This window comes from Drosophila subpulchrella, chromosome 2R, assembly GCF_014743375.2.
Source record: "Drosophila subpulchrella strain 33 F10 #4 breed RU33 chromosome 2R, RU_Dsub_v1.1 Primary Assembly, whole genome shotgun sequence".
NCBI lineage: Eukaryota > Metazoa > Arthropoda > Insecta > Diptera > Drosophilidae > Drosophila > Drosophila subpulchrella.
This window is the reverse complement of record NC_050611.1, coordinates 10712103-10724342: the sequence shown is the minus strand read 5'-3', so window position 1 is coordinate 10724342 and position 12240 is coordinate 10712103. Positions and strand designations below refer to the sequence as shown.

General features: G+C 40.0%; 1 protein-coding gene across 2 annotated transcripts; it reads right to left on the bottom strand.

The window, feature by feature from the left end:
- Positions 1–6164: 6164 nt before the first annotated feature.
- Positions 6165–7306, bottom strand: LOC119550107 (N-alpha-acetyltransferase 20-like). 2 transcript variants are annotated; one of them, XM_037858588.1, is made up of 2 exons: positions 6735–7306; positions 6165–6319 (listed from the first exon to the last, which is right to left on the bottom strand). In XM_037858588.1, exons 1-2 carry the CDS (start codon positions 7230–7232, stop codon positions 6275–6277), a joined length of 543 nt encoding a protein of 180 aa, XP_037714516.1. In that variant the 5' UTR covers positions 7233–7306; the 3' UTR covers positions 6165–6274. The 2 variants fall into 2 exon arrangements, with proteins under 2 accessions (XP_037714516.1, XP_037714517.1); XM_037858589.1 differs by having other exon boundaries at positions 6182–6377.
- Positions 7307–12240: the final 4934 nt, after the last annotated feature.

Sequence of the window (12240 nt, the reverse complement as noted above, 5' to 3'; positions counted from 1 at the left end):
ATACTTCGTTATTTTTTTATTCCTCAGTTCTTTTCTCGCTTCACTTTCCTGTGCAGGAAGAAAGGCGTCTCTCTTTTTGCGGTATAACTTGAAATACCCTTTGCGAAAGGAGTCCTTGCACTCTATAGGCAGTTGTTAAAAAATGCAATTTAAAATAATCCAAATTATGAAGCCGTTTTCCTAATGCTTAGTATTTCATTACTGATAAGGGTTTAACATAAATTGCGCTCAGATTATTATTATAAGTTCTGAAAGTCCCAATAATCAAATAAGGCATTAATTCTTATTATCTAATGGCAGCGATTATAATTAAAGGTAATGCTTACTTGTATTAAATTCCCTCAGATGGCAAACTTCTCCAAGAGAATTTAAACTTCGCCGTTTATATCGACAAACCTTTCAATAAATTTTTTCCCCCACCATTATTCTGCATTTTATTTGTACATATCTGACGTCTTTTGCAGTTCGTCTTCAATTTTATTGTGAGGGACCGAATTGTGGGCGTTTTACATTTATTTTCCATTTGGAATGCAAGTTATTTCGCCAGGCAAGACAAAGGCAGCAGCCATTTCTTATGAAAAGCCTCTTTTTCCCCTGCTGCAAATGGTGGAAAGGTGAAAAACTGGGTGGGTTTTCACTTTGACTTTATGCAGCTGCAGATGCAGCAGGGACAGCATCTGCATACCAATTCGGTTCTAAGCCATCCTAAAGGCAATTAATCAAGCTGATCTGGACTTTGCAGAGCAGCTAGCTCCTCATTTGCTCGGCTCATTGTTCTGCGCTGTGCCATCATTAATTTGTTGGCCAATTGTTTGCCCTGGCTTGTGTTTCTCTGCGCTGATTTTCCCTTAGCTTTTCCTCCTCCGGCACCACAGAATTGTTTACAGCATTTCGCCTTTGTCATTCTGGCCATTTTCCGCACGACAGCGCAAACTATTTGTGCGGCATTTTTATTTCACTTTCTAATATGAATTGTTCTGCCCTAAGCTGCTTAAGCGCCGAGATACAGATAGAAGTGAAGTGGTCTATGTGGGTGTTCGGCGTAATTAATTATAACGAAATTCATTTATTTTCCTCTTTATGTTCTATGCAACATCTTAGAAACGCTGTCAACAATTTCGCACACAGTTGCAACTTGTGGGGAGTCGTTAATTAAAGAGGGAAATTCGGGGGGAATGGTTGAAACACCAAAAGAAGTTTGGAGAACTTCATACATAGAATTAATTGAAGCTCATGTGAAAAAGTTTGGGCCACCTGCACTGAAAGTGGTTTTTAAACAGCTCAATGTGTGTTCAATTTAAGCACAAGTATTCAACATACCTAATTTTGTTTCTTAATTAGTAGAAACTAACTTTATTTATTTTCCTGTTGAATCATCGAATTTAGTTTATCGAATTTTAGTTTCTACTATTGCTGTCAAAAATTAAGGTGAATTTGTTTGTAAAATGAAAAATCAGTATATCTTTACCTAAATCAATTTTATTCCCCTTTAAAGTAAGCCTCTCCCGATAAAATACACTTATGCCAACGTTTTTTCCCAACCTCGAAACATGCCAAATGGTCCCATTCCGCTATAGCCATCAGCGCCTTCTTCAATTTTATTTCTTTCCTCAATCGATTTGAAACGCGTTCACCGGAGTGGTCTCTTGAGTTTTCTGAATTGCCAGAAGTCACAAGGAACGGAATGATATGCGTCGATTTTTTAGAGAAATGTTCACAAAGAATGAGTAAAATGTGAACCGGTGCATTATAGTGATGCCAAAACTAGTTTCCTTACTTTTTGCCCACAGTAGTATTTATTTAATTTCGGAGATTCGTAATTAGATACTCGGATTTCGAGTCCCAGATATATCTCGAACCCTTCCAAAAGGGCCCCACCCAATTTGTATTCTCTGGCTACTTATCAAATCCCTCATTGACCTCAAACTTAGTAAATTACCGCATTTTGAGGTGATGTGGGACAACGGAGAATGGAAATTCGGGGCTACAGCTGAGCGGGTTGGGTTGTCAGGGCCCCGGCTCTGGATTGTTCTGCCGGCGACATGGACCGGGACATAGACACTGTATGTAATTTGCATAAAACCCGAGCCGGCAGATGGAGTGAATGTTGTAATTTAATTAGCTGCCACTTCCACTTCACTCAGTGGTTGGTATCAGTTGTTGCAACCTAATTGAAATTACCTGCGCTAATAAACAAGGGCGCAGGTGGAATGGGCCTTTGGTAGTTTGGGAAGGCGGATTGCATTTTGTCTGCCATGAGGAGATCTTCTATTAAAATTCCACAAAAGAGATACTGCAGCTGCAACCGGAGCTGGAGTGAGTTTCGAATTTCTGGCGAACAAAATTGGAAAATGGTTTTTGACTGGGCGGAGCATCAGTCAAACGTTTAGCGAGTAAATCAATCGAGAATGGACCGTTGTGTGAGAGTGTAGAGCTTTTGCGCGGATAAATCACGTATCCGACGGGTTGAACCATGTTAACATCGGCGATGTGATCCGAAACGATTCATCAAAGGTCTGGCCAAATATTCGTCAATTGCAAAAGTTTTCCACTCTCTATCCGCAATTAGTTCTGCAGGAGCTGTAGCTCTGGATAAGGTTTCCTAAATGCCGAGTTGCCCATTAAATTATCATAGAAATTCAATTATTCCCCGTGCGAAACGACCGCGAAGGGCTCCCATCAAACGATTTCGATGGCGAAAAAAGGGAGATATTTTTTAATGGTCTGCTCGTAAAAATTCCAGGCATTCGGCCAGGTAAGCAATCGATCATAATACAATTTTTGATACCGTTGTTAAGCTCGCGGCAGGCATAAAACGCACATTATACTAAATATCTAATGACCAGAAAGTATGCAAACCGAAATTTATATGCTTGTGGATGCTTCGAAATTGCTGCAGCGTGCTCCATTAGCGAATAATATGGATGCAACGCGAAGCGCCCAACTTTCATCGCAAAGAGCTCAGCTCCGAGCGCCCAGAAGTATGCTATTAAAATTATACCTTGCTAAAAGGCGAAATTACAAGCAAAGTTAACAAGAGCGACTGGCTCATAAAAGTTTTCCATATTAATGAGCTCTCCCCCTCCACAAAAAGAACCCATGAAAATTGTTGAAATAGCCGAGGGTTGGTGGATTCTGCGGTTGGTGACCATTTCTGGAGGGTGTCATTGACTGAGCCGCTAATGGGTAATGGAGTTGAGTGAGTTTTCATAAGCCATTTAACGGTCTGCAAAGCCGCTGTCAGCCACAATGTGCCAGGGAAGAAACGGTCAAGGACAGCGACAATGTTGATTGGGTCTAAACGGGACCATCAATGTATATAAATGGAATTATCCACGGAAATTTATGTATTATAGTAGGTCATAAAATCCAAATAATTACTTCTAAGAAATCATTAGATCTTATTATAAAACTATAAAAAACAAATTGATTCAAGCCAGTCCAAAATTAAATTTTACGGGGTGTTTTATAACCTTAAAGATAGTACTTCAGTCAAAAGTTCCGCTTGTCTTATATCTTTTCGAATACGTTTTTAATTAAGTTAAAGCGACATCATCATAAACCGTAAGACTATATATTCTACGCATCTCCTTTTCTGTTTTATACTTATTGAAACAAGCAAAGAATATGTACAAAGACTGTAAAATAAGTGTTTATAATATATTTGGTTAACAATCTATTAAATTCTGTCCCACAACAAAAACAATTTTCGAAGTTCAATATTTTGAGAGATTTATTACTAATATGAATTATAAAGCCCAAGTGATAATTTAGTTGCAATTTGTACGTACTTATAACGTTCTTGAAGGATTATAGCACTTAAATTTCCCTATTGCTCTAAATTGATAAAGTACATTTTAAGTAATTTTTTTGTTTAAACCTAAGTGGTATTTTTATTTTCCTTTCAAAAGCTGCATTCAGGCTGTTGAATAAGTCCTACTTAAATCCTTTCCATGTTTGTTCTTGCAGATTCTTTTTAAAAAGCTGCAGGTAATACATTTATAATTAAATAAAAAGAATTTTAATATTTATACAGACAGTGCTCTTAGCTTCACTCTCTCTTTTTTCCTCAATTGGATCCATGACTTTTGGATAATACAGGAGAAAATCTGACAAGCAGTAAGAAAATGGATTTTATTTCACAGCCAAATTAAGGCAGACGCATATCGACATACCCAATGCCTTGGGCATGTGTATATTTTCAATGTAAAATGCCGACAAGGTTGCCATTGCTCCGATCTCGAAGGATGGGGAGTGCAGGATGCTGCCTCATACGTTGGCTGCTATTTAAGCAACGTAACTTAAAATAATCGCACTCATATATAATCCGAGCCATGCAACTTTCAGTTCCCGTGCCAATGCCACACACACTTTCATCTACGGGGATATATCCCTATATAGGATATATATATAGTTGAGTGGGCGGCGGCTGCTCCTTAGCATAAGTAATAAATGTACTACGCCGCATGAGAGAAATCGCTTGGAATGGCAGGAAAATAAATTATCGAACTTCGATTTCACTACTCGTCCTTTCAGGGCGTCTGCCCCGCCCCTCCCCTGCTCTATTTTCAATTTGTATTTTATGATTTTGTACGCTTTTCGGTCTAAGGTTATAAAATTGATACGTAAAGAGAAAGAAATTTCAGCTGAGTTTGCTCGCTCTTTTCCCCATTGATAGTTTAAGGAAAAATGTAGCTTGAATTACACTTATTCTGGAGTTTAATGTGTGTAACCGGATATGCCTAGCAGGATGTGGGTTATATTTGCCAGTTTTTTAGGGCTTTTCAGGTTAGGCAAATATTACTATTTTCTCTCGCATTGGATTTCAATTTCAGTGCGGTCCGGCAAGGTCACATCGCTAAGCGCTTCAATGGGATATAGAAGACTAGTAGTATTTTTCACACAAATTGAACAATTGAACCGAGAAGCCAGCTCAAGGCTAACAAATTGAGCGATGTCGCATGCAGTCGAGTCGGGTTCAATTTGTGCTCCACGCTAACGCGAATATTCGTTGGGGGCATGGGAGCACTGTCAAAAAAATTGACATCAATATTATGCCATTTAATAAGATTATTAAGATCACTAATGGAAGGAATATTTTATAGGCTGCCTAAAAGTATGCTGTGAAAAATAACTTATTTTGCTTCAAAATATATTATTGCATACTTTTAGACACCTTTATAATTTTTTCAAATTCTTACAGTGTTTCATTGTATCCTTGAACAAGATAGTTTTCCATTATCACCTAAAATTTTTTTTAATCATATTTAAGACTTTTTGCAGAGTGTGAGTATCTGTGTGGGCTGGGCTTTGTGTGTATAGCTGGGGTCATGTCAAGCAAACGTTCAACACCGACTCATTAATCATGCTGGCCACACACACTGACAACTCGCACTCACACAGACAACATGTGGCCTCTTTCTTTGTGTCTCTGTGGAGTGCAGCTTTTCCCGCTTTTCCCGCTCCACTTTCCACTTTTGCTTTTTTTCTCTTTTTGATTAAAATTCAACTTTTGACTCTTGCATTGTAATGGCTGACATCATTTGCTTGCCACTGCTGACCACCTGTGCCCACTTGCCACACACAGACAGACACACAAAGTGTTGGCGAGTGGGCGGTGGGATAATGCTTTGTGTAACTTTCTCAGTTTGGTAATCTTTTAACACAAACATAGGAAAACATAAGCTGCGTGGGCGACTTTAAAAATACACTTACCTGCCTTTTACATTTTTTTTCTAAGTTCCTGTTTTGGGAATGTACAAAAATTGTCCTGTAAAGCCTAGTACTTACCTCAATCAAACAGACTGACAAACGAATATTTGTATTCGACAATGACAAGTGGAAAATTTCATGAAAGTACTTTTCTTTATGGAGACTTTCATCGTAGGTTTCTTTTTATCGATCTGAGTAATGATGAGCAACAAAAACAATTTATTTTAAAATTTCCCAAAGGGCATAGTATATTAAGATATTTATTTTAATATTGCTGAAGCTTACATTTTTGTCTAAGCTTATAAGTTCACTTTATCTTATCCATCCGTCCATCTAAGATTAATGTTTCAAATTGTTAAGCACTAAGACTCGATTACACAAATGTATTACTGAGTGTGTTTAAAGGATACATTTAAAATTAAATTTTGTTTTGCGATTGGATTCACTTGGTATATTTTGGTAAAAGGGTTTTCTACGTAACACATTAGTTATTGGGGATCGGCAGGCCGATAAAGTACTTCTAGGGTCGTTATGCTTATAAGTCTGCCGGGGATAGTTCCATCTAGTGATCGTGTCGCATTTGTCTGCGCAGCTCGCGCATGGTGATCTTCAGAACTGTGGAACAATCTTTGAAATACGGTTATTTACGCATCGGCTTAAGAAATCTTTAAATAATTTCAAAGTCAATAGAATTATCGAAAATTTTAGCTCAATTTCGTAACGGGGCAGACATGGACATTATCAATACGGGTTTAGTTTTGGGTGGGATATGCAAGTCTGTAAATATTGCTGGGTATTCGGTTCGTTTCGCAAGCAGGTGACCGGTTGGAGTTATGACCGGGAGGATTGTGGGACTGCGGATTATTTACATAACTAATTTAACTAGAAATCAATGGGCTGCGATGTGATGCGCTCGCGCCCCTTTCAAAACTGGTGGATCGGGATCAGTTAGACATAAATGCTATTGCGGGCGCTACTGGGTTGATATCGTATCAATTCATATCTATATCTTCCAGTCGTACAGGCTGCGTGTACGGTATGACCGACTTCTTGTTCACGTCCCTCGACAAGGCCTTTCTCATGTCGTACGCATCCTCATCCTGGTCACCGGAGTAGTACTCGAGTATGGTCCGGTAGATGATGTAGCCGAGGTTGGTGTACATGTTGATCGCCACCTGGTTGCTCTTCCGTACAAACAGATCCACGAAGTATGCCCGCTTCTTTTCCGAAATGTCCTCCAGGAAGCTCATGAGAAGCGCGGCCAGGCCGAGTCGCCGGTAGTCGGGCGAGACCGTCAGCGCCGTCACGTGTCCGTGCCAGTTGTCCAGGTGGCCCTCCACCTTGCCCATGATGTAGCCCATTATGTGACCGCTGGGGGACTCCGCCAGCTGGAAGTACTCCGGCCACTTGGCCAGGTACTGGGTGTAGAAGGACAGCCCGTAGGTCTCCGTAAGTGGGTCAAAGTTTACATTGTTGAACTTGAAGAGGTCGTCGCAGGTGAAGGGTCTCAACGTGGTCATCGTGTCTGTATTTTGTATTGTATGTTCTATGGACCCAATCCAAATCCTATTCCACCCAAATCTTAATCCACCGGCACTGCTAGTTAAAACGATTTAAAGGTAATTACATTTGGAACTCATAATTTCATGTAAAGTTCACACAAAGCACATGAATTATTTCTTGAAACAATTTAAACGCTCTTGGGTATTTAACATACTTGTGTTTACTTTAATCTCGATTTTCATTTGTTTTATAATGAATCATAAGCAATCGATTCAATTAAGTTTGCCACATGAAATACATACCAATTATTGAAAATATGCTGTGATAGAACTTTAAGGGATGTAAATGTTCTATGCACGTGTTTTACATAATTCCTTTTTGATTTGATTTCAATTGGTATTTGTCCATGTTTTTGTTTCAGACCAGCCTGATAGCGAATGCACTCGTCCTCATGAGGCAATTCTAAAACAGGCGGTCTGGCAAAGTTTTCCATTTGATTCGCTCGCTTCTTTTTGTTGTTACGGGGGAAAATTTTAACTTTCCGCCCGCCGTGTGATATTTTCGGGGCTCGGCGAATTCATTTATTTAAAAAAGAAAACCTTTTGGCATAAAGAATTCATTTCGGTTGCCTACTTTTGGGGTCGCGGTGGGGTCGGGCATTGTTCAGCTGTCACGTCCGTCATCAGCATCAGCATCAGCTGTCGGGGACCCGAGCCCTGGACTCGAACTCCAACCCGGGAAGGACCCTGATTTTTGGGTAGGACTCGGACATTGGCCTACGTGCTGCGAGCACTCCGGGTGTTTGTGTTTATGTGCGGCTCTAATGTTTTGTTGGCCTTCATTACATGCATTCATTTCTGGCCAGGCCGGTCGCTCACTCAAATCGCCATCAGGCATGGCCGAGATCTGTGCCGTTTGCATTTGACAAATGACAAACTCCACCGGCCTTGGACACCAGCCCCATTGTCCACCGCCCCATTGGCCAAAAACTGCTAATGATGTCATTAATTTTGCACAATTTTTAATGCGTTTGCAATTGATTTTTGTTTTCTTTTTTTTTGGTTGGTTCGTTCGTCCATGCTGCGCTAAAAGCCTCTCCAAATGTTTGTGATAGGAATTGCAGAAAAAGGATTCGCTTCTGGGTATTTTAGTTTTCCTAACAGTGTGGGTAAACGAAAGAAAAAGCATTTGCCAAGCAAACACCAGGCAGCAGCATCAAATTTGGTCTGCAGCAATGCAAATGCAGCAACAGAAGCTTCCTGACTGGCACTTTGCCCCCTGGGCTAACGACTTTACCCCCGTTCTGACATTCTGGCAATGCCAATGGCAACGGCAGCCGCAAAATATTTGCGCTAATTGAGATAAAATACAATTTAATGGGTGTGCAAATGGCGGTGCAGAAGTGGGTGAGCAGTTTTCCAGCTTTTCCTGATTTTCGACGGCACTGGAAAGGGAATTCGAAATGAGGGTTAATTTAATATTGTCTATGAAGTGAATGGAAAGTCTTTGTTTTCAATAAATTACTGATTAGTATCAAAGAGTATCGCATGAATCTCCAAATGTTCGCTAAAATCACAAAGGTATACTTTGATTGAAATAATACAGTGTTTTGAGTGCTGAGATAAAAGCATCAACATCTATGACATTTTAGCTTTTGGGTTCTTTAATTTTTTTAGCAATACAAAAACAACAATACAGAATCTTACTAAAAGAGCAATATTTATTTAAAACTTATAAAAAATGTGTAGACTAAATTAAATATGTTAAGCCCTTACAAATACAACAAAAGTACTAAATAAAATTAAAGTTGTTAATAATTCCATCCGTGTTACTCCATGGGACTAACCGATTTAAAATATATGGATGTATACTTTTATGCTGCTTTCAATGATTTCCAATTTCAAATGTTTTCTATGGCGCCCTTATAGGTTTGAAGATTACGTTACCTTCTAAATTAATTAAAGTACTTATTCAAATATGATTACAATCACATTGTACAAATACTACATTTTTCCATTGTGTGGCTACTGGGCAAACTTCCATTAGACCCAAATAATTAAGCTAAAATGTGGATGCCTGCATTTCGTGCCAAGAAACTTAATATCTTTTGCTAGTACTTGCAATTATTTGAGTACCCCTCTGCCCCCAGTTCTCCATCATCCTGGCCACATTAACCAAACCTCATCGCTCAATGTGTCAATTTTCGAAGCAGGACACTGGGAAGTCCGGGGGGGAATTCGTAGATGTTGATGTAGCTACTGCAACCAGATGTGGCAAAACAAAAGGCAACATCAGACACAGTTTGCCAATGACAAGCAAGCCGAAGACAGCACAACACAACGGAAAATTGACTGCATTTTCCCCACTTTTGTTTGCACAATTTTCAATATGCATTTTCTGAGCTGTTGCTACGGAAAACAACAACAAAAAATGGCCAAAATTCGAATCGAGACCAGAAAAAGACAACAGTAAACAGAGAGTTGAGCAACAATGAAGCTGTTTGCCTGTCTTGCTTTATATCTCTGCCAAACTGTGGCAAACATAACTGCCCCTCCCACTCGGACTGCCACTGCCGCCCCTCCATTCCGAGCCTCACTTAACCGCAATGCTAAAAACTGACAAAACGAATGGCAAAACCAATTGCTGCGAATTGCGGTCAACAGTTTTGATTGTTTTTGCGGCCAAGCCAAGGGTGCTCAGCCTATAACAACCCCTGCTAGCTGCTAACTGCTGTCTTTCAGTGCACAGCAACAAATTTGGAAAAACACTTTTAAAGGTGTCCAAAAGTAGGCAACAATATATCACGAACCCCTTTTTACTGCATACTTTTGGGTGCCCTTTTAAATGATTTCTCTGTCAGTCCTATAATTATTAAATTGACTTTTTCCGAATGATTTCGAAATTTGATATTAAATTGACAATATTAAATGGACACCGGATTATATGTGAAATCATTTTGTGTAACATCTCTACTGGTTGCCAATTAACTAAAACCACAATTGGATTTAATGAATGAGTGATTTTATAAAATGAAATTGTATACCTTTAAGCCCCTCTACAATTCGGATCTTAATTAAAATATAACATTTCATTAGAACCTTTATTTTTTTTACCAGTGTGATGGATAAACAATGCCGGCGAAATACGAAACACTCACATTCGGGCAGCTGGCATTTGGCAGCACTCAAACAGGAATCTAGAATCAAACAGAAACAGTCGGAAATTCTCCAGTTTGCGTTATGCACTTACAATCAATTTGTGGCCATAAATTCAGCTGCCACGCCCAGCCGAAAAACCTCCGCCCCCCAATTTTTGACGCATCTTGTGCACGTCTGTGCGAGGGAAATAAAAAAAAAGAAGGGGGAGAGAAAAACCCAGTCGAACCCAAAAAATAGCAAACATAATGGCGACGCTTTACAACCCTTTGCTGCAACAAATAAAAATTTATGACTCTGCCCCGAGTGGAGCCAAAGTAATGTGTATGCCATGAAATGGTGTAAGAAATGGTGCGAAATAAAATATTGGCTAATAATCGCATGATAATGCCGGAGGATTTGGACCGTCAGCCTGCGGCAAAAGTTCCCACTCGTGGGACACGCTGCGTATACGCAATCCATTCTCCGCTTTTTGCGGGCAGTTAATAATGCTTTGGTTTACGGCAAGTGAGGGGGGGAGGGGGCGGAAGTGGGTCTCGATGGGCGGTGGAAAGTGGGCAGTGGGCGTGGCGGCATTAATAATGACAACTCGTTTATGGCCGCATCAAAATGGAGCTCAAAGCCCGGCACTCAAAGTCGCCCTTCGCGCTTTATCCTAATTGTACTGGAGTCCCTGTGAAGCCTGCGAAAGCTCACATGTGTGCGTGGGAGTTTGCTTGGTGTAAGTGAGACTGTGTATCTGTGTGTGTGTGGGTGTTTGCTTGGCCCGGCGGCCAAAGTCTGATAAGCTGGGAGTTCGCAAAAAAAACGGAAAGCCAAGAGAGTGTAAGGAAAACATTGCAGGAGTTGCATTTAAGTGCAGTTCTCACATCCTGCATGTCCTTGGCTTCAGCTCGGGGGCCTCAAGAGGGGATGTTCGAGTAAGTGCCTATGGTAACTACCGCCCGTAAGTGGAGTGCCCGTAAAAACTTATCCCACGCCTTATTATCTACCAGATAGGGCATGCACCTCTGAGTCATCATTATTTCAGTTAACTTGAAGGCCTTTCTGCCACTTGAACTACATTTTTTTAACGAAATATACTTTTCTTTCCTAATATTTAAAGTTTCTTAGATTTAATAAGGTACTAATAAAATTTCTACTTCTGTTAAAAATATTTAACATAAAATTCTGATTACGACCCATAAATAACCTACATAAGATTAACTGAAAAAATGAAATAGTTTTATAATATTATGATTTATCTATTTATATTTTTCAATGCCACTAATGTTTTGTGAACAACTTTTTTAATTACTTAATAACAAAATGCGACTATTGTAATGTCTCGTAATTGATTGTAAATAAATGAATGACTGAAAGTCTATTGACTATTTTGGGAGATTACAACTAATTAAGAACAATTACAATATCGACTGGTTGAGAAAAGTTAGTAGTTAAAAAGTTCAAGAGTTAGACGTTTGAGAAAGGATGCCCGTCCTTCAGACCCTGAGATCTGTCAGGGTAACTTGGCTTCGTTGTAATGCCGTTGTTGTGACACTCGGTCGGGAGTTTTCTCCGGCTGATTGCCGTTGTTGCACCATCATTGTTGCACCGGCGGCGCTTCGGAGGTGCAACTTTCGCCCAACTAACAACTTTTAACGCTTTTAGCTGTTGATAGTAGTCAGCAAAGTTTTGGCCAACTGTTATCGCCGCGTTGCGCGCCCAGAGCACGTGCAAAGGCCCTAATTATGACACAAGAACTAGTTCCCACTTTGCCAACTCCAACTCCAACTCCGCCCCCTTTTCTGGGGAACGCCTGCCCGCAAACAATTTAGCCCATAGTTCCCTTTTTTTTTTTTTTGTTGTCAGAAATCGTTTGTTTACGCTT

Bases quoted from the DNA above. Each gene is read 5' to 3' on its own strand.
- LOC119550107 (XM_037858588.1), bottom strand. From the start codon at position 7,232: ATGACCACGTTGAGACCCTTCACCTGCGACGACCTCTTCAAGTTCAAC. The intron at 6,320-6,734 runs GTACGACTGGAA...ACAGTTCTGAAG, and splicing joins TCATACCGTACACGCAGCCT to ATCACCATGCGCGAGCTGCG.